The 14,091-nt window shown below is 40.5% G+C and overlaps 1 protein-coding gene across 2 annotated transcripts in view; it reads left to right on the forward strand.

Annotated features, from left to right (window-relative positions):
* Window positions 1-1,020: 1,020 nt before the first annotated feature.
* LOC133556114 (xylosyltransferase 1-like) overlaps window positions 1,021-14,091 on the forward strand; it is a 30,816-nt gene continuing 17,745 nt past the window's right edge. For both annotated transcript variants that reach the window (XM_061905738.1, XM_061905739.1), the window contains exons 1-2: window positions 1,021-1,420; window positions 13,559-14,021. In XM_061905738.1, the coding sequence (XP_061761722.1) occupies window positions 1,145-1,420; window positions 13,559-14,021 (739 nt within the window). In that variant the 5' untranslated portion in view covers window positions 1,021-1,144. The remainder of the gene's footprint in view (window positions 1,421-13,558; window positions 14,022-14,091) is intronic.

The following is a 14,091-nucleotide window of genomic DNA, read 5'->3' on the forward strand; positions in this document are numbered from 1 at the left end:
TTTTCGTGGCCAGGTGTCTTACTTGAGAACATTTTTAAATTCAGATTAACTCAAGTTCGATGTTTTCCACGTTGTTCATGTCTCCGTCACGTGACCCGCCATACTGTTATACCAGTGGTTCTTAACCTTGGTTCGATCGAACCCTAGGGGTTCGGTGAGTCGGCCTCAGGGGGTTCGGCGGAGGTCAAGACACACCCAATTCATCGTGTAAATAAAAATTCCCTATCGGCGTATTACGGATACAGCAACAGCAGAAGTCACACTGATTTGCAGGTGTGTAATTTGTTGTGATGCACTGTGTTGGTTTTTTGTTCTTTGAACAAGGTGATGTTCATGCACGGTGCACCAGTAAAACAACATGGTAACACTTTAGTATGGGGAACATATTCACCATTAATTAGTTGCTTATTAACATGAAAATTAGTAACATATTGGCTCTTAACTAGTCATTAAGTACTTATTAATGCCTTATTCGGCATGGACTTATTATTACCCTGACCCTCTAACCCTGACCAAATAACTCTAAATTAAGTCTTTGTTACTTAGAATACGTTCACCATACTAAAGTGTTACCGAACACATATAACTTTGGCTTGAATTTGAAAAAAAATAAAATATTTTTCACTAAAGAAGGGTTCGGGGAATGCGTATATGAAACAGGTGGGGTTCGGTACCTGCAACAAGGTTTAGAACTACTGGAAACTTTCCTTTACATATTGCTTGGAGTGTAATGGCCGCGTTTGTCCACTAGATGGCGCTGCATTGCAATGATAAGGTGTGTTGGGGACTTCACTAAGTTATGACGCAAGAAGGTTTCGAACGTTAGACTGCTCTTGGGGGGAGGGCCCACAATGCATTGCGAGAATCCACACCTTCACGCTAACCCCACGTGTGGTGGGCGGGGCTACTTTTAGGTGCTGTCAACTGTCAATCACTGTAAATGTATCCAATGAGAAGACCCCGGGGGGTGGGGGACATAGACGCAGCGTGTTGCTGACGTCATCCGTCTGGTGTGGACTTACGCCTGCGGTTCTCTCCTCTTTTTACGCCCCTGCCAAAAAATCCTGCCCAACATCCCGCCCCCCCTCCTCCGTCCCCGGCAGCTGCTCCGTGGACGGCGTGCAGCGGCCGCAGGGAGGACGCCATGAGCGCTCCGGCGTGTTCCCGTAGGCTGGCGCGTCGCTCCAAGGCTGCGGTGGTCGTTGCCGCGCTGGCCGTGCTGCTCATCCAGACTCTGCTGGTGTGGAACTTCAGCAGCTTGGACGCCTCATCTGGCGAGGACCGTGGAGGCAGCCGCGAGAAGCGAGCCGCCGCGGGGGCGGACAAAGCCGACAGACCGTCGCCGAGAAGCAGACTGCAAAGGAAGAGCGACCCGCCGCCGCCGCACGGAAATGCGGTCGTGAGACACAAACTGCGAGCGGTAGGTCCATGGTGTGAATATTCGTGTGCGTGTTTGTTTGTGTGTGTTTGCGTGGAGATGTTTCCAAGATGCTTGTCCATCTCTCAGCGAGCTCGAACAGCGGGGCCGAACTTGGAGCACAATTGAGGCAATTTAAGGTGTCAGAGAACCTGCTGGTTTCTTTGTAGAAATGCCGGTTAAAGCAGGTTGCCATGTGCATACCTTTTTATAAAAAAAAAATTGCCCAGCAACGCTGATCGGAAAACCGAAATGACTTTCACCGAAATTAACTTAATTGGTACAAGTTACTGGGATATTACTAAACACACACTAAAAGTAGAGTTTTTTAAAGCTAGTTTGGCAAGGAGCTTGTTTGCCTCACTTTAATGAAAAATTTTCATGTGACATTTTCCTCATGTCTTGTGAAACATGCAAAGTAAAAAAAAAAAAAGGTTGATTTTATATGGATGAATAAACATATATCCATCCATTTTTACCGCTTGTCTCTGTCGAGGTCACGTGATTGGATGGAGCCCTTTTCTAGCTTCATTGACCGGAAGGCAGGGTACGCCCTGGACAAGTCGCCATAAATGTAAACACATATATATTTTATAATAGTAGTGCAAGCGTTGTGTTATAAGTGACAAAGTATACTATTATTAGTTATTACAGGTTGTCCAAAGTGTGGCGCTGTGGCCTTTCGCGGCCTGCAGTTGAGTTGTAAAAATGGAAAGGGGGGGGGGGGCATGATGTGGGGACGGCGTGGCGCAGTGGGAGAGTGGTCCCTGGTTCAATCCCCACCTAGTACCAACCTCGTCACGTCCGTTGTGTCCTGAGCAAGACACTTCACCCTTGCTCCTGATGGGTGCTGGTTAGTGCCTTGCATGGCAGCTCCCTCCATCAGTGTGTGAATGTGTGTGTGAATGGGTGAATGTGGATAGTAAGCGCTTTGAGTACCTTGAAGGTAGAAAAGCGCTATACAAGTACAACCCATTTATCATTTATAATTTAATGGGGAAAAAGTAACATTTTACAATAATAACTACAGTTTGTCACTAGTAACACAAAAATGACAAAAAGTGTTGTCTATAAATACATAAAATGCCTAATTTTTTGCATTATTTTTACCAAAAATACTGCATAATTTGACTTTTCAGTGCGTGGCCCTTGTTGCACCCCTGCCTTATCCAGACAAATCCACATTTCAGCTATTCTTATTACATTACATATTTTTTGCTTATTTTTCTGACATTTTCTTATTCTGTTTTTTTTCTGACAATATTCTGCAGGCCAACAAAAGTCGAGCAAATTATTAAATTGATATACTATAAAAAAAAATTAAATTATTTAGATAGATCGATAGATAGATAGATAATGGGCATCCATTAGTACAATGTATTGTGTGTTTAAACTTTAATAGTTTCTGTCCGAATGCAACATTTCATAAAAGTGCCAAAGAATAAAAGCAGTTAAGTCTTTATGGAAAAGCTAGTTGTGTGTGTGTGTGTGTGTGTGTGTGTGTGTGTGTGTGTGTGTGTGTGTGTGTGGTAGTAGTTATAGTGTATGTTGAGGAAACGCGCCATGTGGGCTGTCATCCATTTTTACATCCTTTCATTATACTTTCTACCCTATCATCTTCTCTCTCCCTCTCTCTCTCTCTCTCTACGTGTGGTGTGTGTGTGTGTGTGTGTTTGCGTGCGTGTGTGTATGTGTGTGGACCTGGCACCCGTCGAATAGGACAAGCGTTTATTGTGGAAGAGATTAAGTGGCATACACTATATAAAAAGTTGAAGTCAGCGATGAGTAAATCTCCCATGATGCTTTGCAACAGTGACATGTATTCGTGACTTTTCTTTTGAGGTCGACAAAGCTGGCTGTAAAAGTTAAAAGTTAGCGTCCATCGTTGAGAAAATGTCCTACTTTTAAGAAAAGGAGCACATCCTCGTGGTATCACCTGACGACGGCGCTCTGCTGCCTCCGCTGGTTGGAGGCCAACACTAACACCTGAAACTTTCCCTACTGCACACACAGAGCACATTCAAGGCATTTTGGCCGGAATATAAAAAAAATATTTACAGCCACGTGGATGGTGCCAGGCTAGCACGCACGCACACACACGTACATAAATAGCTTTTCCATTAAGACTTAACTGATTTTATTATTTGGCCCTTTCATGAAATAGTTGCCACCCGAATGCACTATCAAAGTTTAATTTGATTGACCAATGGTGTATTTGTCTTTATGTCTCAGCAAGGACATTCTGAAAGGACCAATGGTGTTTTTGTCTTTATGTCTCTGCAAGGACATTCTTATTGGACCAATTGTGTCCTTGTCTTTATGTCTCAGCAAGGACATTTTTGATGGACCAATGGTGTATTTGTCGTTAAGTCTCAGCAATGACCTTATTGACTGATCCTTTGTGTTCTAGTCTTTATGCGTCAGCAAGGACCTTTTTGATAGACCAATGGTGTATTTGTCTTTATGTCTCAGCAAGGATATTCTTGATGGACCAATGGTATATTTGTCTTTATGTCTTAGCAAGACATTCTTAATGGACCAATTGTGTCCTTGTCTTTGTCTCAGCAAGGACATTCTTGATGGAACAATGGCACCCTTGTCTTTATGTCTCAGCAAGGACATTTTTGATGGACCAATGGTGTATTTGTCTTTAAGTCTCAGCAATGACCTTATTGACTGATCATTTCTGTTCTAGTCTTTATGTCTCAGCAAGGACCTTTTAGATAGACCAATTGTGTATTTGTCTTTATGTCTCAGCAGGGATATTCTTGATGGACCAATGGTATATTTGTCTTTATCTCTTAGCAAGGACATTCTTGATGGAACAATGGTGTATTTGTCTTTATGTCTGAGCAAGGACATTCTTAATGGACCAATAGTGTCCTTGTCTTTATGTCTCAGGAAGGACATTCTTGATGGAACAATGGTGTATTCGTCTTTTTGTCTCACCAATGACATTCTTGATGGACCAATGGTGTATTTGTCTTTAAGTCTCAGCAATGACCTTATTGAATGATGATTTGTGTTCTCGACTTTATGTCTCAGCAAGGACCTTTTTGATGGACCAATGTCTTTATGTCTCACCAATGACATTTTTGATGGACCAATGGTGTATTTGTCTTTATGTCTCACCCAGGACGTTCTTGATGGACCAATGGAGGCCTTGTCTTAATGTCTCAGCAAGGACATTCTTGATGGCCCAATGGTGTATTTGTGTTTATGCCTCACCAAAGATCTGCTTAATAGACCAATGGTGTATATGTCTTTAAGTCTCAGCAAGGACATTCTAAATGGACCAATGGGGTGTTTGTCTTTATGTCTCAGGAAGGACTTTCTTGATGGACCGATGGTGTATTCGTCTTTATGTCTCAGCCATGACCTTATCGATTGATCATTGGTGTTCTAGTCTTTATGTCTCAGCAAGGACCTGATTGACAGTGTAAAGGTTACCCGCCATGAACTTTGACCCCTGCAGGCGGGCATGGTGAGGGCAAATGTAAATGGAGGCTCAGTTTGTAGAGTGGCCGACCAGAAACCTGAGGGTTCATGGTTCGAATCCCAGTCACTGCCTCTGTGTCCTTGGGCCAGGCATACTGTATCTAACTGCCTTCACATGGAGAGGCTTTGTAAGTGTGATGGTGTTAGTAAAAAAAGATGTTTACGTGTCCCGTTTGCCATGTTATTATTAGACCCCCAGTGTGACCCCTCACCATGGTGGATATTTTAACAACACTGCCGTTCGTTTGTGCTACATTTGTGCTGTAAAAAATGTCATTTGTGCCGTTAAGTTTTTAAAATCTATTTGATGATACATTTTTCTGATTGTAGTGACGTTCTAGTGTTTTTATGCTAGTAACATGTTACTTTTTATAACAGCCCCTCCCACCCTGTCAAAACTTCCCAAAACGTGTCCCATTTGTTTGGGCTGCCAACAATTTTTGTCTATTATATTTTTAATGTCATCAACGTTTTATAGTTTTTATGTTAATGTTTTATAGTTTTTTGTTGTTAACATGCAATGAACGTGTTATTCTTAACTAGCCCCTCTCACATTGTGAAAATCTCCCACAACTTTGTGCTACGTTTAGGCTCCAAACAATATTGTCTATTATTGTTTGACAGTTAACATTTTATACTTTTTATATCAACGTTTTGTTACCAACATGTAATTAATGTGTTATTATTCATAACAGCCCCTCCCACCTTGATAAAATCTCCCCAAACTTGTCTCAATCGTTTGTGTTGCAAAAAACATTTGTCTATTATACTTTTATTGTTATTAACGTTTCACCGCTTTTATTTCATTAACGTTTTATAGTTTAACATTATTACCATGTAAATAATGCGTTATTATTCGTAACAGCCCCTACCACCTTGATAAATCTTTCCCAAACTTGTCCCAATCGTTTGCGCTGCAAAAAACCTTGTGTCTTACATTTGTTATTAATGTTTTATAGTTTTTATTTCATTGACGTTTTATGTTAACATGTAATTAAGGTGTTATTAGTCATAACAGCCCCTCCCACCTTGTCAAAATCTTCCTAAACTTGTCCCAATCGTTTGCGCTGCAAAAAAGCTTTTGTCTGTTATACTTTTATGCTTAATAACTTTTCACAGTTTTCATATCATTAACGATTTATAGTTTTAAATTATTTCCGTGTAATTAATGCATTGTTATTCATAACAGCCTCTCCCACCTTGTCAAAATCTCCCTAAACTTATTCCATTCGTTTGTGCTGCAAATGTTTTTGTCTGACTATTATACTTTAATTGTTATTAATGTTTTACAGTTTTTGTATCATTAACGTTTTATAGTTTTACATTAGCGTGTTATTAACCTGTTATTATTCATAACAGCCCCTCCCATCTTGATAAAATCTCCCCAAACGTGTCCCAATCGTTTGTGCTGCAAAAAAAACTTTTGTTTATTATAATTTTGTTGTTATTAACGTTTTACAGGTTTGTTATTAACGTTTTTATTATCAATTAAAGTGTTATTATTATAAGAAACTCCTCCCACCTTGTCAAAATCTCCCCAAACTTATTCCAGTCATTTGTGCTGAAAAATGTTTTTGTCTGACTGTTATACTTTTATTGTTAACATTTTACAGTTTTATATTATTAACATTATATAGTCTTATGTTAACGTGTAATTAACATATTATTATCAACCTCACCCACCTTGTCAAAAACACCCCAAACTCGTCCTATTTATTTGTGCTATGTTTGTGCTGCAACATTTCTTAGTGTAACTATAATAGTTTTTATGTTAACGTTTTATAGTTTAACCTTATTACCGTGTAATAAACGTGTTATTATTACAACAGTCCCTCCCACCTTGATAATATCTCCCCAAACATGTCCCAAGGTTTTGTGCTGCAAAAAACGTTTGTCTAAATATTATACTTTTAATGTTATTGACGTTTTACGGTTTTATGTCGTTAACGTTTTTATTATTAATTAACGTGTTATTTTTCATAATCAGCCCCACCCACCTTGTCAAAATTTCCCCAAACATATTCTAGTCGTTTGAGCTGCAAAATGTTTTTGTCCGACTCTTATACTTTTATTGTTATTCACGTTTTACAGTTTTATATTATTAACGTTGTATAGTTTTATGGCATTAACGTGTTATTAATAAACCAGCCTCTCCCACCTTGTCAAAATACCCCAAACTTTCTTTGTGTAACTATTAGAGTTTTTTTTGTTAACGTTTTCTAGTTTTTACGGTATTATTCATAAGCAGGCCCCCAACCTTGTCAAAACCCTCCACAAATTTGCTTCAATCGTTTGTGCTGCAAAAATGTCTTTTTTTATGTTATAGGGCTCTAATAACATTAAAAACTATAATATTTAGATAAAATATGTTTTTACAACACAAATTATTACTCTGTATGTGCAGTAATAGTGGGGCATTAAAAGCCTACATCTGTGTTACGGAATGAATCCTGCCATCTTGCCCGCGTCTGCATCTGATGGCGCCCCCGCAGGACACAGGCGGTACTGTGGCCTTTCAGTTGAGAGCGGATGCCATAGCAACGGGCCCTCGTCTGGATGGCGGGAGGGGGGTCCTGAGAGCTCTGCTGGGAAAGAATGATGTCCTGGTAGGTGAGCGTCATGCTTCCCCATGGTCTGGTTTCCGTGGAAACGTGTGGCATACATGAGCTTGTCTAGTCATCCACTTCATCACCTCCTCTTTACAACCTCACCTTGTTGTCATGGCGCCACCTGCAGGTTGCGTTCATTATGTTGCCAAAGACAAATTTCCTGGCAAATAATACATTTGTTTGTGGTAAAAAAAAAAGTATATGATAGTTTTTGTTACTAACAATCATTTATTTATAACCAGCCCCCCAAATCCGTCCCAATTGTTTGTGCTGCAAAAAATGTTGTCTAGCTATCAAAATGTTTATGTTATGTAGGTGGTTATTGTCATGATCTGTGGTCCAGATCATGTTTTGTTTAGTTATGTTCTGTTAGTTTTGGACTCCTTTAGTTCATGTTTGTGCACCTCCCTGAGTTTGTTTTGGTTGCCATGGTTGCTAATTACAAACCCTGTTTCCATATGAGTTGGGAAACTGTTTTAGATGTAAATATAAACAGAATACAATGATTTGCAAATCATTTTCAACCCATATTCAGTTGAATATGCTACAAAGACAACATATATGATGTTCAAACTGATAAACATTTTTTTTTTTTGCAAATAATCATTTACCTTAGAATTTGATGCCAGCTACACGTGACAAAGAAGTTGGGAAAGGTGGCAATAAATACTGATAAAGTTGAGGAATGCTCATCAAACATTTATTTGGAACATCCCACAGGTGTGCAGGCTAATTGGGAACAGGTGGGTGCCATTATTGGGTATACAAACAGCTTCCCAAAAAATGCTCAGTCTTTCACAAGAAAGGATGGGGCGAGGTACATCCCTTTGTCCACAACTGCGTGAGCAAATTGTCAAACAGTTTAAGAACAACGTTTCTCAAAGTGCAATTGCAAGAAATTTAGGGATTTCAACATTTACGGTCCATAATATCATTAAAAGGTTCAGAGAATCTGGAGAAATCCCTCCACATAAGCCGGGAACCAACATTGAATGACCGTGACCTTCGATCCCTCAGACGGCACTGTATCAAAAACCAACACCAATGTCTAAAGGATATCACCACATGGGCTCAGGAACACTTCAGAAAACCACTGTCACTAAATACAGTTCGTCGCTCATCTCAAGTGCGAGTAAAAGCTCCACTATGCAAAGCGAAAGCCATTTATCAACAACATCCAGAAACGCCGCTGGCTTCTCTGTGCCCGAGAACATCTAAGATGGACTGATGCAAAGTGGAAAAGTGTTCTGTGGTCTGACGAGTCGACATTTCAAATTGTTTTTAGAAATATTCGACATCGTGTCATCCAGACCAAAGTTGAAGCAAACCATCCAGGCTGTTATCGACGCAAAGTTGAAAAGCCAGCATCTGTGATAGTATGGGGGTGCATTAGTGCCCAAGGCATGGGTAACTTACACATCTGTGAAGGCACCATTGATGCTAAAAGGTACATACAGGTTTTGGAACAACATATGGTGCCATCTAAGCGCCGTATTTTTCATGGACGCCCCTGCTAATTTCAGCAAGACAATGCCAAGCCACATTCAGCACATGTTACAACAGCGTGGCTTTGTAAAAAAAGAGTGCCGGTACTTTCCTGGCCCGCCTGCAGTCCAGACCTGTCTCCCATCGAAAATGTGTGGCGCATTATGAAGCGTAAAATACGACAGCGGAGACCCCGGACTGTTGAACGACTGAAGCTCTACATAAAACAAGAATTCGAAAGAATTCCACTTTCAAAGCTTCAACAATTAGTTTCCTCAGTTCCCAAACATTTATTGAGTGTTGTTAAAAGAAAAGGTGATGGAACACAGTGGTGAACATGCCCTTTCCCAACTACTTTGGCACGTGTTGCAGCCATGAAATTCTAAGTTAATTATTATTTGCAACAAAAAAATAAAGTTTGAGTTTGAACATCAAATATCTTGTCTTTGTAGCGCATTCAATTGAATATGAGTTGAAAAGGATTTGCAAATCATTGTATTCCGTTTATATTTACATCTAACACAATTTCCCAATTCATATGGAAACAGGGTTTGTATGATCACCTGTCTCTGATTAGTGTTGGGCCACTCACTTGCTACCCAAGCACTAATCAGAGGCATTATTTAAACCTTCCATTGCCGGTCAATTGGCCTGGCGTCATTGTTTCATGCAATGCCATAGTTTATGCTGTTTGTTCGCTTCATGCCGCGTCTACGTGAGTTTTATTTGATGCAACCCTGCTACGTAAGTTGTTTGTTTCATGCCAAGGTTACATGTTTATTTCTTGTCCATAGTCCATGCTAATAGTAGCATTAGCTTCGAGTGCGACTTGTTCTCCGTTTTTTGTACTACTTTGATATTTTGTGGAATAAATCATGTTCCAAATTGCACGCCAAGTCCAGAGTGGTCCGTCTGCATTTCGGGAGAATTAACTCAGCAGCAAGCTGCGACCCGCCCGTCACGACAGTTATGAATAATATGTAAGAAAAAAATGCTGTTAGAGGGGAACATTATCACAATTTCAGAAGGGCTAAAACCAATAAAAATCAGTTCCCTGTGGCTTATTTTCTTTTTCGAAGTTTGTTTCAAAATTTTACCCATCACGCAATATCCTGAGAAACTGCTTCAAAGTGCATGATTTTCACCATCGCTATATCCAACCGTTTATTTTCCTGTGACGTCACTGCGTGATGCCAATACAAACAAACATGGCGGATAGAACAGAAAGATATAGCAACATTAGCTCGGATTCAGACTCGGATTTCAGCAGCTTAAGCGATTCAACAGATTATGCATGTATTGAAACAGATGGTTGGAGTGTGGAGGCAGATAGCGAAAAGAAGTTGAAGAAGAAACTGAATCTATTGAGCCATATCACGACAGACAACGGCAACGAGGACGAATTCGGCGATCGCCTTCCAACCAACGATTGCATCTTTTGACACTGGTGCAACTTGAATCTGTCGATTGGTATGTGTTTGTTTGGCATTAAATGTGGGTGAGGGAAAGGCTGGATGCAAATATAGCTACAAATGAGGCATAATGATGCAATATGTACATACAGCTAGCCTAAATAGCATGTTAGCATCGATTAGCATTCCGTGACCATTGATATGTCTGATTAGCACACTCCACGTAAGTCAACTTGAATCCGTCCCTGGTTGTGTTGTTACACCCTCCGACAACACACCGACGAGGCAAAATGTCTCCAAGGTACGGAAAACAGTTGAAAAAACGGAAAATAACCGAGCTGATTTGACTTGGTGTGTGTAATGTGTTTGAGAAAATGGCGGGTCGCTTCACGACGTCACGTCACGGGTAAAAGGTCATCGCTCCGACAGCGAGCAATTAAAAGGCGTTTAAATCGCCAAATTCACCCTTTTAGAGTTCGGAAACCGGTTATAAAAACAGATGGTCTTTTTTCTGCAACATCAAGGTATATATTGACGCTTACATAGGTCTGTTGATAGTGTTCCCCTTTAAATTTTTACATACATTTTGATTTTTAGTTATAATATGAAAAATAAACTTTTGGAAGTAAGCTTGCTTACTTGACGCTGATTTATAAGATCTTGCTGCGATGGTCACATGACCATTAGGAACGTTTTTTTCAACTTTAAATTAGTCCTGTTTTTTTTGTGTGTGTTGGAAAGAACGTCTAAACTTTTCTTTTCCCAGTAAAAAGTGAAATTCCTAAAGGCTGATATTACGCCGACATAATGAACGCTTGTGTGCCGAGCAGGTGGCAGACATGGCCCCGCTCTCCTCTGTGTGTGTGTGTGTGTGTGTGTGTGTGTGTGTGTGCGTGTGCGTGTGCGTGTGCGTGTGTGTGTGTGTGGTCAGACACGCACTGTGCGATGGAAATACACTCTGAGGTCATGTGGCTTCACTTGTCAATGTGTAAAACCACATGACCCGTCCTCTTCATCATCTTCATCAATGTGTGCGCGTGTTCACTAGACAGTCCTTCACTGCTGGGGTCAGAGGTCGTCTCTTTGTGTTCTTTACCAAAGACGATTCATGTATCGTGTACTTGTGTCAGTACACTTTGAAGTACACAGTACACATAGTCGCCATGTTGGCTACGTAGCAAAAGGGGAGGGGCCAAGTCAAGTGGTTGGAATTCAGCAATCAAAAGGAGAGAAGAAAAAAGTAAATATTGTCATTGGTAGTTTAGACAATGATGAAGCAAAGACAGCACTGCACTGCCAACGTCTGCAAATACAGTGTACTAAGTGTATGTATTTAAAGTGTACTTGTAGTGTATCTATAGTGTAGTCATTAAAATGTACTCATTAAAATGTACTTATTAAAGTGTACCTATTAGTGTACTTATTATAGTGTACTTAAAGTGGACATAAACTGCATGTATTTAAGTGTACTTAAAGTGTATTTATTAAAGTGTACTTACTGAAGTGTGCATATTATAGTTTACTTATTACATTGTACCTATTAAGTATGTTTCTTAAAATGTACTTTTTATAAGGTACTCATTGAAATGTACTCATTAAAGTGAACGTATAATATGTACCAATTGAAGTGTACATAATAAAGTGTACTTGATAAAGTGTACTTACTAAAGTGTACTTATCATAATGTACTCATTGAAGTGTACTTCCATCCATCCATTTTCTACCGCTTATTCCCTTTGGGGTTGCGGGGGGCACTGGTGCCTATCTCAGCTACAATGAAGTGTACTTATTGAATTGTACTTATTAAAGTACACCTATTGAAGTGTCCTCATCATAGTGTATTTACTAAAGTGTACTAAATAAAGTGTACTTATTAAAGTACACTTATTAAACTGTTATTAAAGCATCCTTATTATAGCGTCCCTATTAAAGCACACTTCCATCCATCCATCCATTTTATACCGCTTGTCCCTTTTGGGGTCGTGGGGGTGCTGGAGCCTATCTCAGCTGCGTTCGGACGGAAGGCGGGATACACCCTGTACAAGCCGGGCCAACACAGATAGACAGACAACATTCACACTCACATTCACACACTATTGAAGCATATATATAGTGTACTTATTGAAGTGTAATTATTAAAGCTGACTTATTTAAGTGTATTTACTAAAGTGCACTTCTTAAAGTGTACTTTTTAAAGCTCACTTATTAACCTAATTGACCTGCTCAGTGGCCTAGTGGTTAGGGTGTGATCACTAGGTTGTGAGTTCAAACCCCCGGCCGATTCATACCAAAGACTATAAAAATGGGACCTATTACCTCCCTGCTTGGCACTCAGCCTCAAGGGTTGGAATTGGGGGTTAAATCACCAAAAAATTTTCCCAGGCGCGGCCACCGCTGCTGCTCACTGCTCTCCTCACCTCCCAGGGGGTGAACAAGGGGATGGGTCAAATGCAGAGGACAAATTACACCACACCAGTGTGTGTGTGACAATCATTGGTACTTTAACTTTAAAACACACTAATTAAAGCATACTTTGTGAAGTGTACTTATTTAAGTGTATTTCAGTAAGTGTACTTATGGAAATTACTTACTTCCTTCATAAAGTGTTTTACTAAAGTGCACCTATTAAATTATTTATTAAAGTGTACTTATCGAAGTGTACTCATTAAAGCATATTTATTAAAGTGCACTCATCAAAGTGCTTATTTAAGTGTAGATATTGAAGTGTACATATTAATGTGCACTTATCAAAGTAAATAAGAAAGTGTACTGTTTAAAGTGTACTTATTGAAGTGTTTCTCTTGATGTCTATATATTGATGTGTATGTACTGAAGTGTACTTATCATAGTGTTCTTCTTGGAGTGTAATTATTGATGAGCACGTACTGAAATGTACTTATTAAAGCATACTTATTATATTTATTAAAGTGCACTTATTCCATCAATCTATTTTCTACCGCTTGTCCCTTTTTAAAGCATACTTATTAAAGCATCCTTAATAAATCACACTTTAAAAAGTATTTAATAAAGTGTAGGTATTGAAGTGCACTTATTGAAGTGTACTCGTACAAGTTTGAGACACAGTCCTGCTGACTAACTAAAGATGCTAACGTTTAGCACTTCCTGTTTCCTTTCAGGACGTTTATCGCTCTCATCGGCCCAAAGAGAAACTTCCTCCTGACAGCAACAACAACGAGAACTCCGTCCCCAAAGACTTCGACGCCACGGACAGCAGCAATCCGGCCGCTCCGTCACAACGGCGGCGGACACCCGTCGCCAACGCTCGCAAGCCAGACAAGCCTCAAGCGCAAAGCATCCTGGGAAAAGCCTCCAGCCACAACCGCACCGGCGTCCCAGAAGCTTCGCCAAAGTCCAAGAAGAGTTCGGCGGCGCTGCTGATGCACAAGGTGAGCGCCACGCCGTCGCCATGGCAACAGAGGAAGGAGCAGGCCGAGTGCGAGATCAGCGGGAAGGAGGTCATCTCCGCTTTGTCGCGGGCTAAAAGTCGGGAGTGTCGCCAGAAGATGGCCGATGTGTACTGCCGACACAAAAAAGACGAGCTGATGCCTCAGAAAGTTCCTCGCTACTGCCCCCTGCAAGGTGAGGCACACCTGTCACCCTGGCAACCACTTTTGCTTCTATCTGGCCAGCTGCCCTGCTGGTGGGCGGG

Source organism: Nerophis ophidion, linkage group LG07 (genome assembly GCF_033978795.1).
Source record: "Nerophis ophidion isolate RoL-2023_Sa linkage group LG07, RoL_Noph_v1.0, whole genome shotgun sequence".
Taxonomy (NCBI): Eukaryota; Metazoa; Chordata; class Actinopteri; order Syngnathiformes; family Syngnathidae; genus Nerophis; species Nerophis ophidion.